Raw genomic sequence first — 19,149 nt, 5'->3', positions numbered from 1 at the left:
AGGTGATACATGAATGCTAATATTGGTTTCACTGGAGTTACTGAACCATGAGATATTCATGTAAGTTGTGATGCTGCAGTTTACATGATCAGATCCTTATTCAAACTACAGAGGAGCCACCACAGGAGGCAATTACACTATTTGTAATGTTTTTTTTCCCCTTATTCACAATATAATTTCTTAAGTTTCTTGAATGAAGAATATGCTTCCTCCATGGCCATGGTGCAGTTCCAAAATCTAAGAAGTTAATGATCAATGAAAGTCAAAGGCAAACTAGTAATTTTCCATCTCATTTCCATGTATTGTGAATGCCAATTCATGCTTACTGGCCTCCCAGACCAATATTATACTAGTAAGGGCTGTATAAAAACATTGTTTTGCCAAAATTGTGTAATAATTGGCTGGAGCAGTTTGCATAATCCACATTTGCAGACTTTATGCAAATCCAGTGGATTATTTTATGTATCCTGCTCTGAAAACAGAAACGCATATTTCAGTGCTTGGCAAAATATTTTTTTGCCGCGGGTTGATGGTTTATGAATGACATTGCCATTTGTTGTTGTTGTATTTATTAAAGTCCTAATTGTTCCCCTGACTCTGCAGATCTGACCTGATTGAGTTTGACAACCTGAAGAGATCCAATGCTCACTACAATCTTCAGAATGCTTTCAATGTGGCTGAGAAGGAACTGGGACTTACCAAGCTGCTGGACCCAGAAGGTTAGTGTGTAAAAACAGGAAGCACTCCTGTACGTCACACTGATGACCTGACACCATCCACTGAGACATTAAGCTGATGCCTGCTCCCCGCAAGACTGATGGGTGTTGGACTATAGAGGATTACTGGAATTAATTATAGCTTAGACAACACTACATCACAAATCAGCTATAGTGACATCACAAAAACCTTGTCTAAAGATGGTAATGGTTTGGCAACAAATAAACTGCTAATTCAGGCTATTTTGAAAGCCATTGTATAGTTTGTGCATGCTGAATTTTATACAAAATAGACAAGAAATGGGGGTTAGGGTACAGATAGATAATGCATTCTCTTTTTCAGATGTCAATGTTGATCAGCCTGATGAAAAGTCCATCATTACCTATGTGGCCACCTACTATCATTACTTCTCCAAGATGAAGGCCCTGGCAGTGGAGGGCAAAAGAATTGGCAAGGTTAGCTCTCACTCTGTGCATGAGTGTGTGTGTGTGTGTGTGTGTGTGTGTGTGTGTGTGTGTGTGTGTGTGTGTGTGTGTGTGTGTGTGTGTGTGTGTGTGTGTGTGTGTGTGTGTGTGTGTGTGTGTGTGTGTGTGTGTGTGTGTGTGTGTGTGTGTGTGTGTGTGTGTGTGTGTGTGTGTGTGTGTGTGTGTATGTGAGTAATACAGTTGAGTAAATGTGTGCAGTGTGAGCTGTCTTCATTTACAGATCTCTCCTTGTTGCAGGTGCTGGACTATGCGATTGAGGCTGACCAGCTGATAGAGAAGTATGAAAGCCTGGCTTCAGAGCTGCTGCAGTGGATTGAGCAGACCATAGGGACACTCAATGACAGGCAGCTAGCTAACTCACTGAATGCTGTGCAGAACCAGCTTCAGGCTTTTAACTCCTACCGGACTGTGGAGAAACCCCCCAAGTGAGTAACAGACAACTAGTTTAATACAACTAAGTGGTGATCCTGTGCTATAGGATCCAAAAGTGTGAAGCAACAGTATATTACATAGAGTTTGTGTTTATCTCTACAGATTTACAGAGAAAGGAAACTTGGAGATTCTTCTCTTTACCATCCAAAGCAAGATGCGTGCAAACAACCAGAAAGTCTATATGCCAAGAGAGGGCAAACTTATCTCGGACATCAACAAGGTATGCGTTTGTATGAGAAGAGGTTATCAATAACTCCTTCCATCGAGAAAGTTTCTAGTTTCATAATGTAATGTCAATATAAGTATTTCAAATAGGCAGTTTGTTGTGTGCTTTTGGCGAAGTTGGTCATGTAAACTTTCAGGTTGTCGACCACTGGACTGTGTGGTTGCACAAAATTGTCATCATGCATGTAGTATACGTATCCTTGTTGCTGGACACCAACTTACCATGTTATTTTTGTGTTTTCGTTGGTGTGACAGGCATGGGAGCGACTGGAAAAGGCAGAGCATGAACGTGAGCTGGCGCTGCGAAATGAGTTGATTCGACAGGAGAAGCTGGAGATGCTCGCTGCTCGTTTTGACCGCAAAGCAGCTATGAGGGAGACATGGCTGAGTGAGAACCAGAGGCTGGTGTCTCAGGTAGAGAGATGAACATTTATTCTGACTTGAATACATTGATTACTTTTACTGCAATATGTTGCATTTCCTCTATTAGGACAACTTTGGAACTGATTTGGGAGCGGTGGAAGCTGCCACCCGTAAACACGAGGCCATTGAGACAGACATTGGGGCATATTGGGAGCGTGTGGCTGCTGTGGAGGCTGTTGCAAAAGAGCTGGAAGCAGAGGGATACCATGATGTGCGGCGTGTAATTGCTCGAAGGGATAATGTGCTTCGACTCTGGGAATATCTGAAAGAGCTTCTGGTTGCACGCAGAGAGCGGCTGAATGCCCACCGTGACCTACAGAGGCTGTTCCAGGAGATGCGCTACATCATGGACTGGATGGCAGATATGAAGGTAAAGACCCAATCATTAAAGTGAATGCCTGCAGTATTTTAACAAGGTTCACACTGTTTTAACGTATGGTGAACTACTGCTTCCATTCAAACATTAAGTTGGCTTTGTTTTTTAATTAACAAAAAGGAATTTCCTAATCCTTTCAGTTGTTCACATATGTTCACAGCAGGTTTAGTATCTGCACTTAATAGGAGTAATTAGCTTTTTATAGGCCTAGCCTGAGCTGTGCTGCCTGTCATTGCTGGCTTTACTGAGAATGGCCAAGCCTTTCTCCTTAGGTGGTTATATTTAGTGACACCCTTTCCACATACTATGATATTAATTAACTTTGATTGTGCCAGTCTCAAAAACTGGTATCCCGAAATGTAATTCCCTGATAGCCACTGATACAGCATTTTACAAATTAGGCAACCATTAAAGTAGCCAGTTATAGTTTAACACTTGACTGGCTTAAATGTTTAAAAAGTGTGCAGTATCATTTAGTTTAATTTATATATCAGTAATATTGCACATGTTAACTCCCAGAAAATATGATTCTAGACATCTGATGGGGTTTATTAGACTTTGTAGTAAGAGGTTGAATTTGCTGATATGCTGTGGCATTAAATGCACTGTATAGGTGTCCTGAATATTAAGCTTCAACGTTCATTTCATTAATAATTTTACTTAAAACATTTCTTAGTTGTGTATTTGTTTAAAAAGTAGAATATGTTCCTGTCTCCACCTCCTCAGATCAAATGTCTGCATAGCACCTAGGACTTGGCGTCATTATTCACCCCCAACTTTAAACAAACACTTAGTATTTGATGTTTTCATTATATTCCTCAATTCAGAAAGTTTATAAGTAGATGTTGAATGTGGCTGCAGACAGCTGGGTGGAGATGTATATGTCTGCACTTGTTTGTCTGGGATGGAGTTGATTAGGACATTAATCAGTTTCTTCTGTAATCTTCAGTGGTAGGTCATTACCATATAAATAAAATGCTCTATAAATGCTTTATAATCAGTTTTTATTATAGCCTGTTGTCATTTAATGGCCTAATCTTATGACTCTCTCTGCTGTCATCTGAATAAGGTTATAGCTCCTGTTGTGTTCAGGTTAATTGTCAAAGGCTACATCATTGATGAAATATTGTCGTCAGCTATTATCTTTTTTTGTTTTCAAAATGCCACCATGTATTATAAATATCTATTGTCTAATAGATTTTTGAGTAATTTTGCTCCTGTTCTTCTGTCATATTCTGTTTGTGGACACAATATCTGACATGGTTCCCTACCTGGGTGCTGCTGCAAGGGAGTTACATTTTAAGTTGAAAAACTAAATATTCTCATGGGCTGTGTCCTCTGTGTGTTTCAGAGTCGTCTGCAGTCTCAGGACAGTGGCAAACATTTGCATGATGTGTTGGACCTTCTTCAGAAACACACTTTGGTAGAGGCTGACATTTCAGCTCAGGCAGAGAGGATCAAGGCAGTGCAGGGAGCAGCACAGCGCTTCACTTCCTATGAACAGGGTGAGTTTTAAAACATACTTTAAATCATTCCTTGTACAAATCACACAGCTTTAGTTTGACCTATTTGTGCATTATATCTAAACATCTTGTATTCCTTTTCTGTTTTTTGCCAGCCTACAAACCATGTGAGCCAGGACTAGTTAGTGAAAAGGTTGACCTGCTGGGTCAAGCCTACGAGGAGCTTGGTCAGCTTGCCTGCAAACGCACAGAGCGGTTGGAGGACTCTCGCCGTCTGTGGCAGTTCATGTGGGATGTCGGAGAGGAGGCAGCCTGGATCCGAGAGCAGGAGCAGATCCTGGCTAGTGGAGACTGTGGGCGTGACCTCACTTCTGCTCTTCACCTGCTCAGTAAACATGAGGCTTTCAGAGATGAGATGGCTGCCCGCTATGGTCCCCTGAGTAACAGCATTGCTGCCGGGGAAGCTTTGGTTAACGAGGGACACTTTGGAGCCCCAGAGGTCACAGAGAGGATTGAAGACATCCGTTCACAGTGGGCACATCTTGAGGAGGTGGGTGATGATCATGACTCTTTTTAGATGGTTGCTCACAGTATAAAGATATTTTCTCCAAATACATATTTTTTCTGTTATATATTTCTGTTTCTGTAATTCTCCCAGACAACTAAGCTGAGAGAGCAGAGACTCAAGGAAGCTGTGGCCCTGCATCAGTTCCAAACAGATGCCAGTGACATGGAGGCCTGGATCTTGGAGACACTTAGACAGGTGTCAAGTCAGGAGTTGGGCCACGATGAGTTCTCCACTCAAACTATAGCTCGCAAACAGAGGGAGATAGATGAGGAGATCCAAAGCCACCGCCCCGTCATCGACTCCTTGCAAGAGCAGGTTCAAGCACTACCGCAGGCCTATATACAATCCCCTCAGGTAGGGTGCTTTGTTTTCATACTTCTTTAATGATGACTTGCCAATTAGAGTTCTAAATTATGGTTAACTGCTGACTGTAGGTGGATGGCCGCCTACCTGCTATTGAACAGCGTTATGAAGAACTGGAGACTCTGTCAGTAGCTCGGCGGCAGGCTCTGGAAGGTGCCCTGGCTCTTTACCGCATGTTCAGTGAAGCAGGCGCCTGCCAGCTCTGGGTGGAAGAAAAGGAGCAGTGGTTAGACAGCATGGAGATCCCAACCAAACTGGAAGACTTGGAGGTGGTGCAGCAGAGGTCAGTCTGTGAGGAAGAGAAGGGATGAATGTTGCTCAGTTCATATCCCCCAAAAATATTCAACGTGGAGACATTGAAATTGAGGTTCAGATGTGAAACAGTAATTAAGACTCAACACCATTTTGTTGCTCTAATGTATACAAATTATCACTGATCTCTTTTACAAGTCATTTTAATATCTACAGAAATATCTTGTCTAAATTGCCATTTTCTCTTTAGAATTAGAAAATGAATGCTGTTTTTTTTTATTTAACAATTGCAGATTTGAGACTCTTGAACCTGAGATGAATAATCTAGGCACTCGAGTCACTGATGTTAATCAGGTGGCAGAGCAGCTGCTGAGCTCTGACAACTGTAGTAAAGACCAAATCCACCAGACACAAGACCAACTCAACAACAGGTCAGCACTAACAAACAAAGCCAAATAAACGTTTTTTTGCAAAGAAATATGTTTGTGCTCTACTACTACTAATGGTTTTGACCTAAATATTGCACTTTATATGGCCTCAGATGGACAGAGTTTGAACAACTGGCTGGTCAAAAGAAACATGCCCTAGAGTCTGCCCTCAACATCCAGAACTACCACCTGGAGTGTAATGAGATCCAGTCTTGGATGAAGGAAAAGACCAAGGTGATTGAATCCACTCAGAGTCTGGGCAATGACCTGGCTGGAGTGATGGCACTGCAACGCAAACTCACCGGCATGGAGAGGGACCTGGAGGCCATTCAGGTATGGAGATCTTACATGCAGTGACTTATAGGATAAAGATGGGAAACCGTAAAAAACTATAAATACTAAAAATGTATCATTCGGTGCTAGGCAAATAAATCTTGTCATTATTTCAGTATCTAAACGATCTTCTTGTCGTTTCAGGGCAAATTGGATGACCTAAGAAACGAGGCAGAAAAGCTGGCCATGGAACATCCAGATCAGGCAGGAGAGATCCAAGGCCGCCTGGCTGGGATTCAAGAGGTGTGGGAGGAGTTGAACGCGACCATGAAGCGACGTGAGGAATCACTGGGTGAAGCCAGCAAGCTGCAGGGCTTCCTCAGGGATCTGGATGATTTCCAGTCCTGGTTGTCCCGCACCCAGACAGCCGTGGCCTCAGAGGACATTCCCACTTCTCTGCCTGAGGCTGAGAGTTTACTAGCCCAGCATGAGAATATAAAGAATGAGGTGGATAACTATAAGGAGGACTATGAGAAGATGCGTGCAGTCGGTGAGGAGGTCACCCAAGGTCAGACAGATGCCCAGTACATGTTCTTGGCTCAGAGGCTCCAGGCACTGGATACTGGCTGGCATGAGTTGCGTCGCATGTGGGAGAACCGCCACAGTCTTCTGGCCCAAGCCTTCGACTTCCAGACTTTCCTAAGAGATGCAAAGCAGGCGGAAGCTTTCCTGAACAGCCAGGTTAGAGACAAAAGCACTATATAAATTAAAGCCTGTGCCAGTGAGCTGTGGCTTTAATGAAACAAAAACCAAGTATCAACACACAACCTTCTTGGGTTAGTGTCAAGTCCAGCAGCCAGTACCAAACCCAGAACCACAAGTGTTCTTCTTTATACATATTTTAGTTCAGGTTTCACCCTGTATCGCTTTTTATAATGATTGTGTTTTGTGGTTTGTTTACATTGGTGTCAAGTTATATGTATTCACACAGCTAGCTCTCAGATCAGAGTAATTGGGGGGAGAAAAGTGTGTTGACCTGTAAGTGGCCCATAGGCCTCGATCTGTGTAGGTGTGGGCCACAATACTAAGTTTATTTTAATAAGAATCAGAATCAGATGAATCAACTACTGTTTAGTTCTTAGTAACACCGAAATAAAATAGTGAGGAATTTAAAGTTCACAATAACCCCAAAGCTGCAGCACATGATTATAACTTTTTGCTTGTTTCATCAATTTATCACTCAGAGTGACAAAATAACGAAAAATCATTGGAACTGGATGATTGCATATAATAAATGTTTTAACATTCCTTTCCTTTTTGTGTAGGAGTATGTGCTGTCACATACAGAGATGCCTTCCAGTCTTCAGGGAGCAGAAGAGGCCATTAAGAAGCATGAGGATTTCCTCACTACCGCAGAGGCCAGTGAGGAGAAGATAACTGGTGTAGTGGAGAACGGACGGCGCCTCATGAATGACTCTAATGCAAACTCTGATAAGATCCAGGAAAAAGTTGATTCTGTCCAGGAAAGGTTAGTTACAGTAAAAGAAAGCAGATTTGCTTTTTTTCCCCTTTTTCAATAGATATTTGAAGAGTGGCTAATTTTCTCCTTAATTTTCTCCAGGCATTTTAAGAATAAGGAGGCTGCAAATGAATTGTTGACGAAGCTTAAGGACAACCGTGAACTTCAACACTTCCTCCAAGATGGGCAAGAGGTAAAAACATCTTTTAAAGATTCAATGAAATAATAGCATAATGAATAAAGATGTTTTAACATGTGAAGTTGATAATGCTTATTCTGTAATTCTCTCCTCTCTTCCATAGCTCACATTGTGGATCAATGAGAAGATGCTGACCGCACAGGACATGTCTTATGATGAGGCCAGAAATCTTCACAGCAAGTGGCAGAAGCACCAGGCCTTCATGGCAGAGCTGGCCTCTAACAAAGACTGGCTGGACAAAATTGACAAGGTGACACTATAATTGATTTAATAAAAAAAGGGTAACTTTGTGATAAGGTTTGTGCTTGATATGTGGACAGGTGGTGGAAATGATTGCTGATAGTTACATGACTGTTATGTAATTGTAGTGGATAATTGATATTGATGTTCTTATACAGTGGGGCCAGTCTGCTTGCCTTTGTGTGGCCAATTACAGCTATACTAATGTAATTAATTTAAATATAAATGTGTGTATGTTTCCTGTTTCTAACAGGAGGGTCAGGCTCTGGTGGCAGAGAAGCCTGAGCTGAAACCTGTTGTCCAGCAGACCCTGGAGGACCTACAGCGTCAGTGGGAGGAGCTGGAAGGCACCACACGCACCAAGGCCCAGTGTTTGTTCGATGCTAACAGGGCTGAGCTCTTTACACAGAGCTGCTCCGCTCTAGATGTCTGGCTGAAGAACCTCGAGGGTCAGCTGCATAATGACGAATATGGCAAAGATTTGACCAGTGTCAACATCTTGCTCAAGAAGCACCAGGTAGACGACATTGTGCAACAAACCATGTCCATATCATCTTTACAATCAATAATTACTGTTGTAGCATGGAGCTTTAATATCATATTGCACAATTAGTAGTTCTCATGAACACAAAACATCTTGTGTCAAAAAGATGGTTTTCAATGTCATGAAAAACCTACAGCTATCAAATAAGTGAATCTGTACTTTATGTTGAATATATTTTTCAGTGCATGTGGTGGAACATGCCAAATCTGTGTAGTGGAGACTACCAAATGCCTTTCCTTCTTTTCTTACATCTTTTTACTGTCCCTGTATAGATGGTGGAGCACCAGATGGAGGTCAGAGAGAAGGAGGTGCAGTCCCTGCAGTCTCAGGCTCTAGCGCTGTCCCAGGAGGACGCTGGACTAGCAGAGGTAGATGGTCAGCAAAGGCGTGTCACTGACAACTTCTCAAACCTCCAGGAGCCTCTCAAACTGAGGAGACAGAGACTACTCGCCTCCAAAGAAGCACATCAGTTCAACAGAGATTTGGAAGATGAAATTGTGAGTTGGATTACCTGTCTGACTACTAACATTAGATAAAGAAGTGTGGAGTTTTACTCAGTCTGTTTTTCTATCAGCTATGGGTGAAAGAGAGGATGCCCCTGGCAACCTCCACAGACCATGGAAAAGATCTGCCTACCGTTCAGCTGCTTATCAAGAAGAACCAGGTAAAGTAATTTTTTACATGCAGGATGATATAATCATATTTAAAAGTGACTTACAATTATCTTAATCTTAATTGAATGTCTTAACTCATGGCAAATGTAACTGCAACACACCAGTGAACACCCTCTGTTTCTGAATCAGACATTACATAAGGAGATCCAGGGCCACCAGCCTCGCATTGATGACATCCACAGACGAGGAAAGACTCAGAGCCAGGTCGATGGTGAGAGACAGTCTGTCCTAGAGGAGCGTCTCGTTGAGCTGAAGGACCTTTGGGACCAACTGATTGGCGAGACAGACAATCGTCGTGCACGTTTAATAGAGGCCAATCGCGCCCAGCAGTTCTATGCTGATGCAGCGGAGGCCGAAGCCTGGATGGGCGAACAAGAGCTACACATGATGTCAGAAGAAAAGGCCAAGGTACACAGATAAAATAAGACACAGATTTGCCACTGTTTCACGATCTTATGTCTTGAGAAAACTTGATAATTTCCGGTTTTTCTCTCAGGACGAGCAAAGCGCACTAGTGATGGTCAAGAAGCACCAGATCGTGGAACAGGCACTCGAAGACTACGCCCAAACCATTCACCAGCTAGCCAATAGCAGCCGTCTCATGGTCACCAGTGAACACCCAGAGAGGTGAAGTAGATCTGAATATTGACAGTGACACACGCCTCTCTTAAGCAAATGTTATACACCCACAACCACTGACAAATCTTTCCTTAATTTTTCATTTAACAGTGAGAGAATCACCTTACGGCAAGCCCAAGTGGACAAGCTGTATGCCGGGTTGAAAGACCTCGCTGAGGAGCGTCGTGGGCGGCTTCAGGAGAGACTGCGGCTGACCCAGCTGAAGCGGGAGGTGGATGACCTAGAACAGTGGATTGCTGAGAGGGAGGTGGTTGCCGGCTCCCATGAACTAGGACAGGACTATGAACATGTCACAGTGAGTGGTTTCTTTTTTCAGCTAAATTAATTCAGCTGAATTAATTATGTTGCTCACATTCGCCCTGATTTTCTCTCTTCAGATGCTGAGGGACAAGTTCCGGGAGTTTGCTCGTGACACCAGCACTATTGGCCAAGAGCGAGTAGATGGTGTAAATGGGTTGGCAGATGACTTGATTGAGTCGGGTCATCCTGAGAATGCCAGCGTGGCTGAGTGGAAGGATGGGTTAAATGAGGCCTGGGCAGATCTGCTGGAGCTGATTGACACACGCACACAAATGTTGGCTGCCTCCTATGAGTTGCACCGCTTCCATCAGGATGCCATGGAGGTGCTCGGACGTGTTAAGGAAAAGCATGAGGCACTGCCTTCTGACCTTGGCCGTGACCTGAACACTGTCCAGCATCTACACAGGCAGCACAACACTTTTGAACATGACATCCAGGCCCTCAGTGGACAGGTCAGCTATCTGTTGATAAAGAGATGTTATGCAAGATTCGAGGAAGAGAGCAAATTTAATAGAATACTGAATGTCCCCAATTCCCTCTTGACCTCGTAGGTGAACCAGGTGCAAGAGGATGCAGCACGGCTGCAGAAGGCTTATGCTGGAGAGAAAGCTGATGAAATTCACAGGAGTGAAAATGCTGTGACTTCTGCCTGGGAGGGCTTGCTCGAGACTGGTCAGGCCCGCAGGCTCCTCCTGCTGGACACGGTGGAGAAGTTCCGCTTCTTCAACATGGTGCGAGACCTCATGCTATGGATGGATGGTGTCAACCTGCAAATTGACGCACATGACAGTCCAAGGTGAATGTCATTTTATTATTATGAATTCTGTTGTGATCTGTGGTACGTGTATATTCAAAATTCACCTTTCTCCTTTCTGTTGTCCCAGGGATGTATCATCTGCAGGGCTGGTCATTGCCAATCATCAGGACATCAAGTCAGAGATTGAGACCAGGGCCGACAGCTTTACTGCCTGTACTGAGATGGGAAATACTCTCATTAACAACAATCACTATGCAGCTGATGAGGTATTATACAATGGGTCACTTTCACTATTGCTGTGTTCAGGCATGTTTTGAGGAAGAAGAAACATTATGATCGCAAGTTATTATTTAATGTTCCTGAATATTCTTTGATTCCCAGATTCGGGAGAAACTGGTTCAGCTCCAGGAAAAGAGAGACAGGATCAACAAAAACTGGCTAGACAAGATGGACCATCTACAAATTGGTAAGCATGCTTAACATGTGTTAAAGTGCGTGCAAGGGGACATTCAATCTAATAGTGCGATTGTGAAAAACGCAAGAGATCAATTAATGTGGGCATGTTGCTACAGGTTAGAGATAGCAAAGAAAATACAAACAGGTATGTCCAGTTTGAAGGCCTGTGACAAAGAAACCAGACAGTAATTTATACTCCAATTATATACTCTAATTGTACAGTTCAACTGTACAAAATTATCATGGCAGCCATTATTTTTTCTTCTGTCTGTACAATGCTCCAAGGTTTATACTACACATACTCTACAAGGCATGTGTACTTCCATGTATTTGTTTGGTATTGATTACACTATTGCTAAAGCAGTACCAAGATTAACTTTTTGGTTTGCCTACACATGTTTTTATTGTTTATCTTGTGGCTCCTTTTTGCTTTGTAACCTTCCTTTCACCAACAGTCTCTCTGAAATCAAAGAAGCTTAAGAGCTATTGTGTGTTTGTTAATTTAGAGGATGTACAGCTGACTCACTATCTATTTATTGATACCCTTTCTCTTTGTTTCTGCATCTCAGTGCTGGAGGTGCTGCAGTTTGGACGGGATGCCTGTGTGGCGGAGTCTTGGTTGGCAGGTCAAGAACCTCTGGTGCGAGCAGCAGAGCTGGGCACAAATGTGGACGAGGTCGAGAGCCTAATTAAGCGTCACGAGGCCTTTGAAAAACTTGCTGCAGCCTGGGAAGATCGCTTTGTCCTTCTGGAGAAACTCACTACAGTAAGTATAGTGACATCATAATTACATGAACAATTCACATCTTGGTTAGATTCCTGCCTGGCCTGGTAGATGCACTATATACAGAATGCCCTCACTTATTTAAATAACACGGCTGCGTTGTCATTTTTCAGCTTGAGGAGCAGGAGATCCAGAGGAGGCGAGAGGAAGAGGAGAGGGCTCGCCGACCCCCCACACCACCCCCAGTTGAAGAAGTGGCACAATCTGAGGCAGAAAGTCATGCACATGATTCTGCAGCCAGGTAAAGGGGACTTATGAGTAGAGCACAATGGTTGTGGTCTATTTTATCTTTTTGTTATTAACAGGGTTTTCCCCCCCTCTTTAAACACAGAACCAGTCTGGACCAGACCACCCTCAATCAGACTGTGTCAGTGAATGGAGTACATAGTGATAATGACACATCTCAGGTAAGACATAGTATAGATTCAATACTTTTGAGTGTCACAGTGTTTGTTCTCTGTTGCACTGATAATTATTTTAAAGATTTTCAAATAATCTCGTGTGTAATGTCCTGTAATGTTTTTCCCATGTTGCCATCCCTGGTTTTATTTTTCTAAATCTGTTTTAAAGTTCAACAGAGAAACAATAGTTTAAAATATTGGTAACTGGCATCGTTGTTGCCTCGAATCATTCACTTGGTATCAATTCCCTGCAAACTATAAAAATATGTTAACAGTTTGCAGCAACTCATGAATAAAATGAAAATACACAACATGTTTGCTTTGGGTTTTTAAAGAAAAAAACAAAGCTCTAAGTATGTCATTCATACAGTACAACACTTTGTCAGTGTGTGTCCCTGTCCCTGTCTGTTCAAGCCCAATACACAGACTTGTTTCGGTGCATGTCATATAATCAGATGAATTGCTATTACCCAGTTAAAAAAAAAAAAAAAAAGTTTTCTGTGAAATATAACTTTTCTAATCAATAATGTCTATCAGCATTGTTTTATTTTAGAGGCAAGCATTAGAGCTTTGCTTATCATTTTATGGTCATATAAACATTACAAAGAAGTGGTATCTCTGAAAAGGAGAATCAGGTTTGCAGAGTGACATCCAGGGACCCTTATAGAATTACAGTGTAGGCCCACCTGTGAGGATGGGGGTTGAGACTGGGGTAGGATAAAGTAAACTCGATACTAGGAAACAGCCTACAGTGGCTGCTGGAGTGAACCTACAGTATGTTTAGGTCTGCAGCTGATACTCTAGAGAAGAATCAGTCAAAGAGACGGAGCCATTTCTGCATGAACTGATCAGATTTCTGCCCCAGACAAAGACGTTTTAACAATTTTTTATTACGTTCTTACCAGCAGTCAGTATCGCTATCGTTGTCAGTGGGAAAGAAATCAGAACCTAAACGTGTGTGTAAGCCAAAGCAGCCGGAGCGTGTGAGTACCAAGCCGTGGATTTGGCTTTGTAGCTTCCCCGTCGTGCCCTTCACAGCCTCTGCTCAGCTCCTGGTCAACTGCAGTGCCTCTTTATTTTATCAGGAGGCCATTGCTCTCTGTCACAGATGCAATCCATTGCTTTTTTATTTTAATTTTTGTTTATATAATGAGCCCCATTGCTGTTTAAAAGCATGATGCAGATTCATGAAGATTGTCTTCATGGATCACATATGCTGCCTGCAGGTGCATTTGTGCTCATATTGACCAGGACAGGAGTAAATTTAAATGTGGAGCCCAGAGTTGTAAATGTGGTGATATCGTAGCTGTTCAAAGCTTTTTTTATATGTAGTTTGTTTTAGTCTGTCCCTTTATGTGTACAGTTGTTGTGATGAGTGTCGTTTCATGGAGTCAATTATCAGTTCTTTGTAGAAAAGGTTTATTGAGGAATTAATATTGTATATAACTATTTCATATTTAAGATTCAAATGGTAAACATTTTTTTGTTACAATGTAGTGTTATCCTTTATTCATTTACTGAGGATTGGCTGAAAAAAATGAAGATTATCTTTAGTATCATAGTATTGACACATTTGTATTTGGATGGAAAACAGGCAGTTAGCAGGTCAGTGTTTATATGAAGTGAGTCTGGCAGGTGCAACATAATAGACCTCAGAGGCCAGACACTGAAGACAGGAGAGAGAGTTACTGATATTTTCAGGAACTATTCACAGTGTTAAGAATAATCTCTCACAAATAAATCTAAAAAGTTCCTTTGGTACATTATGATGTTGTTTTTTTAAACAAATGTGTTAATTATAGGATGCATTTTTCCGAGATATTCATTTTAACTGTATGTCTTACGCATATGAGCGACTTAAATGTCCTGTTAAATATCAGTGTGCTGCAATTGTGGTCATGTGGATCCTTTAAACCCATGCTCTGCTGTTACCTCAGGTAATCACACACTGCCATCAGCGCTAACGTCATCATGGCTCTTCATGTGTGGCTGTGAATGGTTGCGTTGCTGCTCACTGCTTCCATCCACTCAAGGTTTTTTTTTTTTCTCTACCTCATTATACCCACATTCACGTCTGGTTTGCACCACAGGGCTCAGAGTCGGAGTCGGTGAACGGGCCAGGTAGGGACAGTGGGCTGGCATCTTCTCGCCTCGAGCCGTCTGCAACGTTACCAAGCAGGGGTGGAGCAGAGTCAGACCCAGACACCATGGAGGGGATGCTCTGTCGAAAACAGGAGATGGAGTCCCACAGCAAAAAGGCAGCTACCAGGTGAGTGTTCTTACGAGGGCAGTCAGACAACATAATAGACCTTGGAGAGGGCAGACACTGAAGAGAGGTTTTAAGAATTTATAACAATGGAAGATATAAAAAAAGAGTGTTATAGATATAAAAAATATATGTACTTTCTGTTTTTGTATGCAACACATGCTGCTTCCAATGCCATGTATTTTCTCCCATAGGTCTTGGCAGAACGTGTACTGTGTCTTAAGAAAAGGAAGTCTGGGTTTCTATAAAGATGGCAAGAGTGCCAGCAACGGAATTCCATATCATGGAGAGGTACCCATCAGCCTCGGCGAGGCTGTGTGTGAGGTAGCAAACGGCTATAAGAAGAGGAAACATGTATTCAAGCTCAGGTGAGAGGAGAACAAGGATTTCTGTTACAGTACTGCTGTCACACTGCTGGATTTCATAGATAAAATAAGAGATCATGATGAAATGCCAAGAAAATAACAAAACGGTGAGATGTATTAGACTTTATAGCTTCTCTCTGACTAATGATTCACCTCCTCTACTGTGTCTGCAGGCTAGGGGATGGGAAAGAGTACCTGTTCCAAGCCAAGGATGAGGTGAGATATATATATATATAGGACAGTATTACATTTATAAAATAAAATGAAACCATATATAAATTTGTGAAAAAATATCTTGTTTGCTTGCTGTGCCTCTGTCTGACGTATAATAATGTTTTCTGTCCGTCTGAAGTCGGAAATGAGCTCCTGGATCCGCTCCATCCTCAGTTCCATTCCAACAGGATCAGGAGACTCACCCGGAGTTCCGCGGGCCCTCAGCCGCGCCATGACGATGCCCCCCATCTCCCCCAGCTCAGGTGAAGCTGGAGGCGTCACCATGCGCAACAGAGAGGGGAAAGACAAGGATCGAGAGAAGAGGTTCAGCTTCTTTGGCAAGAAGAAATAGAACACTTGTAAAATCAGTGATGGAAACTAGATTTGTCAAATTTCAACACAGTGACGCAGGCAGAATGAAAAGTACAAACAGGTCAACCTAACACACTGCTTTCAGCGCAGGCCCCAAGGAATTTGTCGACAGCTACTGTACGTGGCACACAGTGAACTTTGTTTCTTTTCTTTCTCTCCCTCGCCAGTTTTATCTGTCATTTATTTTTTCGTTCACCCAGTTTTTATTTCACATTTATCTGCACCCAACAATGAAAGCCCTCATCCAAAGGCAGTTTCAGCCAACCAGCAGAGCTCGGTGTGAGTCAGTAACAGGTCTGGTTGTCGTTAGCAGGGATCCAGGCCCAGTTCACTTCCAATCTCCTCTTCAGCATGAATATTTTCATTTCTGTGAGTCTCGACTAGCAGAGTCATTTTAATGCTGTGCCACTAATAAAACACTGGATGGTGGCTTTCCACTGTGGTGCACTCTGGTTTTATTCCCCTCACTCTTAAGTGCTCTCTCTTTGGGAAGGATCACATCAGTCTTTTTTTTCTGTTCTCGGTATTGATGTTATTAACCTGACCAATATTATTGCTATTATTATTATTATTATTATTTATCTTTTGCTGTTGCTGGTTTGAGAAAACTAATTTGACAGTAGATGATCTTGATTCATGTTGTGGAGAGAAATAAATTTAGTTTTTCACTAGTGGAGAATGTTGGGCTTGCCCTTGTATGTATTTCTTTTATGACAGTTATTGAGGTGTTTTGAGAAAAAATAAAACTCTTTCAATTTTAGCAGCGTGGCGTAAGTGATCACACGTTTCATTGGGAAATGATATATAAATATATATATATTTAATAAGTGGTTTTATTTTTTATTTTATCTATAATTTTGCCTGTATTTGATTATTTCTTTTGAGTGATCTTTTCTGCTTGATTTTCAACCTTTTTTTTCTGTACAAAGCAGATAAGATTAGTTTTCTAGTGTGTGTGTGTGTGTGTGTGTGCGCGTGTGAGTTGTGGTGCTGTGGATTTTGCACGTTTATGTTATTCCTAATTAAACGTGGCCAGACTGATGCTGCTTTTCGGTACGAAAAATGTAGACAAAAGCCAGACAAACTCAAACTCACAATATTACTGGAATTATTTCATCAAAATGCCTTTTCTTTTTCTTTTGTTTTTTTTAGCTTTTTATTATATGTAAGAAGAAATTACCAATGAAGTTCCTCAAGATGGTTTCATTATTTCTGTTTCTCTCAATATCTATTTCTGTTCTCTCTCCATCTGCTGTTGTGAAGGCACGGGGCAGTGTGTAGATAAAAAGCTGATGCACATGTGAGCAGGACAGCTGACAGGTCTTATTGCAGGTGAAATGAGGGGCGTGGAAGTGATAGGCAGTGACGAATATGGTTTGTGTGCTACTTGACAGAGAGGTGTAGTGAGCCTTACTTGAACCCACTACAGATACACTGAACCCTTTTTTTTACAAACCCACCTCCCATTCAAACAGTCTTAAAGAAAGCTTTCTTAGTACAAATGATAAGAATGTTAAACATGTGCCCTGTGGCAATGATCTAATGTATGTCAGTGGATTGTATATGCAGGTAAGATATGAATCAACAGGGAGAAGCCCTGAATTCTCTCTGAAACGAGCTTTGCGCTCTTGCATATGTGGCATGACTTCGTGTAAGTTTATACTCGTATGTGTCTCATCTGTTCTCTTCTGTGTTGGTGTAATCACTTCATATTCAGGGTTGAGAGCAACCAATTATCTGTAATTGGCATTTACATTCATCCAAGATATAAAGGCAATCTAACAAAGATCCATGTTTAGTCTCCTCAAATACTGAACATAATTGATAGGAAAGATGCATTTACAGTATATTGTGAAACTAGACAGTAGCTCAATTACACAGACACATCTAGAGACCATTGGAGGGGTCGGTAACTGTTTAGTCGAGTCAGTCACTTAAATCCAAGTGTTAATTTGCCTTTTGTACCTGCCAAAAAGCAAAAAGACGATTTTTAAAAAAAATCTTCAGTAGGTTGCATTTTTGGCAGTTAAATAATAATTTGACATGTCTTAGATGTTGAAAGTAACTCTTAAAAGCTGGTACCTGCCTGGATGCGTCACAGGCCTTGCAGGGCTGATGAGTTCACAGGAATGTCACACCAAAGTGTTGTGATAACACACACAGGGAGAAGTAAACTTGCATTTGGTTGCAGTTTAAGCTGGTCGGCCTTATTTTTCCAGTTCCTAACGAATGTGCAAACGTTGTTCAAATCCGACACCCAACATCCACTTTGAGACGATTAGTGATCAGGGTTAATTTGACACCACCTAACACTGCCTTGTCTCTGTCAGTGGGACTTAGCATCCTGGGTGCGTGACAGAGCTCCCTATAGATACAGTCCACTTTAAGTAACCTCAAACTAAAAGTTCAACCGGTCAACGAGGTCATTGCATACACGAGTGAGCCGACGCAGTTTAGCACATTGTGCACAATTTCCTATGAATCATTCTCCCCCAGTGGACGAGCTGGTTGTAGTGAACACTGCTCTGCACATCCTCCATTCGCTGTTATAGGGAGTTCAAGTTCATAGCTCACACAGTGTGTTTTCTTATCAGCTCATTTGAATGTGTGAAGATTCAAATAAGTTTTGGGCCAAATTGGTCACGTGAAGCAAAAATGTTCTTGACACACTGCACGAGCTCTCTCTCTCTTTCACATACACATTGATACTGTACTGTATATTCAATGCAGAATGACCTTGGCGATCCAGTCTTGTGGGAATGTCCTCAGCTGGCTGATTCGATGTTGCATATGGCACCCTTTTAAAAAAAAGTAACACTGTGCTACTGGTGAGCTTCGAGCAGAACATGGGACGTGTGTATTATTGATGTCAAAGAGATGAGTCTTTGGTTATGAGAGAACTTGTCACAACGGAGAACTTCATGAAGAAAGAATTACAACTTTTACTTGTTGAGTATTAGATATGAGTGAAAACAGACTGGTGATAATTTTAGCTTCCTTTTTTTTTAGAAGAAGGCAGGATCTTTGCTGTCTAGTGGGAGCTTGTATTTTTTCCTCCAGTAGTCTGTCTTGCAGCATTTGATAAGCCTGTTCGACAACCTTCATTTCTGATTTACTTTTGACGAATGTCTGTTCCTCCCTCTGTAATTCAGAGCTGTTAATACCACTACTATTATTAATTGCTATTATTATCATTATTGCTACTGTTGTTACTGTTACTACTACTGTTACTAATGCAACTTATTGCAAAAAGTATAACTGCTGTCCATTTTCAGGTACGTGTCTGTAATACCAGACCCTTCCACACGATGTCAGTGTGCTGTGGAGCATTTTCATTACGAATCGAAAATAATGTTTGTTGACTTGTGTATCTACATCTAATATTAGGAATAATAAAACATGGTTTAATGAAAAA

At 41.9% G+C, this 19,149-nt stretch overlaps 1 protein-coding gene across 5 annotated transcripts in view; it reads left to right on the top strand.

The window, feature by feature from the left end:
- The window catches only part of LOC118122151 (spectrin beta chain, non-erythrocytic 1), a 47,498-nt gene extending 28,349 nt beyond the window's left edge, over positions 1–19,149 (top strand). For 2 of the 5 annotated variants that reach the window (XM_035178675.2, XM_035178677.2), the window contains 34 exons: positions 604–719; positions 1,060–1,172; positions 1,440–1,627; positions 1,737–1,854; positions 2,115–2,273; positions 2,350–2,652; positions 4,010–4,163; positions 4,277–4,671; positions 4,780–5,043; positions 5,124–5,335; positions 5,598–5,735; positions 5,846–6,065; positions 6,210–6,746; positions 7,331–7,533; positions 7,627–7,717; positions 7,827–7,973; positions 8,217–8,480; positions 8,780–9,004; positions 9,082–9,171; positions 9,311–9,589; positions 9,678–9,808; positions 9,911–10,115; positions 10,198–10,572; positions 10,672–10,916; positions 11,005–11,143; positions 11,259–11,343; positions 11,903–12,099; positions 12,231–12,358; positions 12,449–12,524; positions 13,424–13,501; positions 14,609–14,787; positions 14,979–15,152; positions 15,323–15,365; positions 15,502–19,149. In XM_035178675.2, the coding sequence (XP_035034566.1) occupies positions 604–719; positions 1,060–1,172; positions 1,440–1,627; positions 1,737–1,854; positions 2,115–2,273; positions 2,350–2,652; positions 4,010–4,163; positions 4,277–4,671; positions 4,780–5,043; positions 5,124–5,335; positions 5,598–5,735; positions 5,846–6,065; positions 6,210–6,746; positions 7,331–7,533; positions 7,627–7,717; positions 7,827–7,973; positions 8,217–8,480; positions 8,780–9,004; positions 9,082–9,171; positions 9,311–9,589; positions 9,678–9,808; positions 9,911–10,115; positions 10,198–10,572; positions 10,672–10,916; positions 11,005–11,143; positions 11,259–11,343; positions 11,903–12,099; positions 12,231–12,358; positions 12,449–12,524; positions 13,424–13,501; positions 14,609–14,787; positions 14,979–15,152; positions 15,323–15,365; positions 15,502–15,714 (6,484 nt within the window). In that variant the 3' untranslated portion in view covers positions 15,715–19,149. The remainder of the gene's footprint in view (positions 1–603; positions 720–1,059; positions 1,173–1,439; positions 1,628–1,736; positions 1,855–2,114; positions 2,274–2,349; positions 2,653–4,009; positions 4,164–4,276; positions 4,672–4,779; positions 5,044–5,123; positions 5,336–5,597; positions 5,736–5,845; positions 6,066–6,209; positions 6,747–7,330; positions 7,534–7,626; positions 7,718–7,826; positions 7,974–8,216; positions 8,481–8,779; positions 9,005–9,081; positions 9,172–9,310; positions 9,590–9,677; positions 9,809–9,910; positions 10,116–10,197; positions 10,573–10,671; positions 10,917–11,004; positions 11,144–11,258; positions 11,344–11,902; positions 12,100–12,230; positions 12,359–12,448; positions 12,525–13,423; positions 13,502–14,608; positions 14,788–14,978; positions 15,153–15,322; positions 15,366–15,501) is intronic. The other 3 variants (XM_035178678.2, XM_035178679.2, XM_035178676.2) reach the window with 2 other exon arrangements.

Source organism: Hippoglossus stenolepis, chromosome 15 (assembly GCF_022539355.2).
Source record: "Hippoglossus stenolepis isolate QCI-W04-F060 chromosome 15, HSTE1.2, whole genome shotgun sequence".
NCBI classification, from domain to species: Eukaryota; Metazoa; Chordata; class Actinopteri; order Pleuronectiformes; family Pleuronectidae; genus Hippoglossus; species Hippoglossus stenolepis.
The sequence above is the reverse complement of the archived record's forward strand: the minus strand, read 5'-3'. Positions and strand labels throughout refer to the sequence as shown.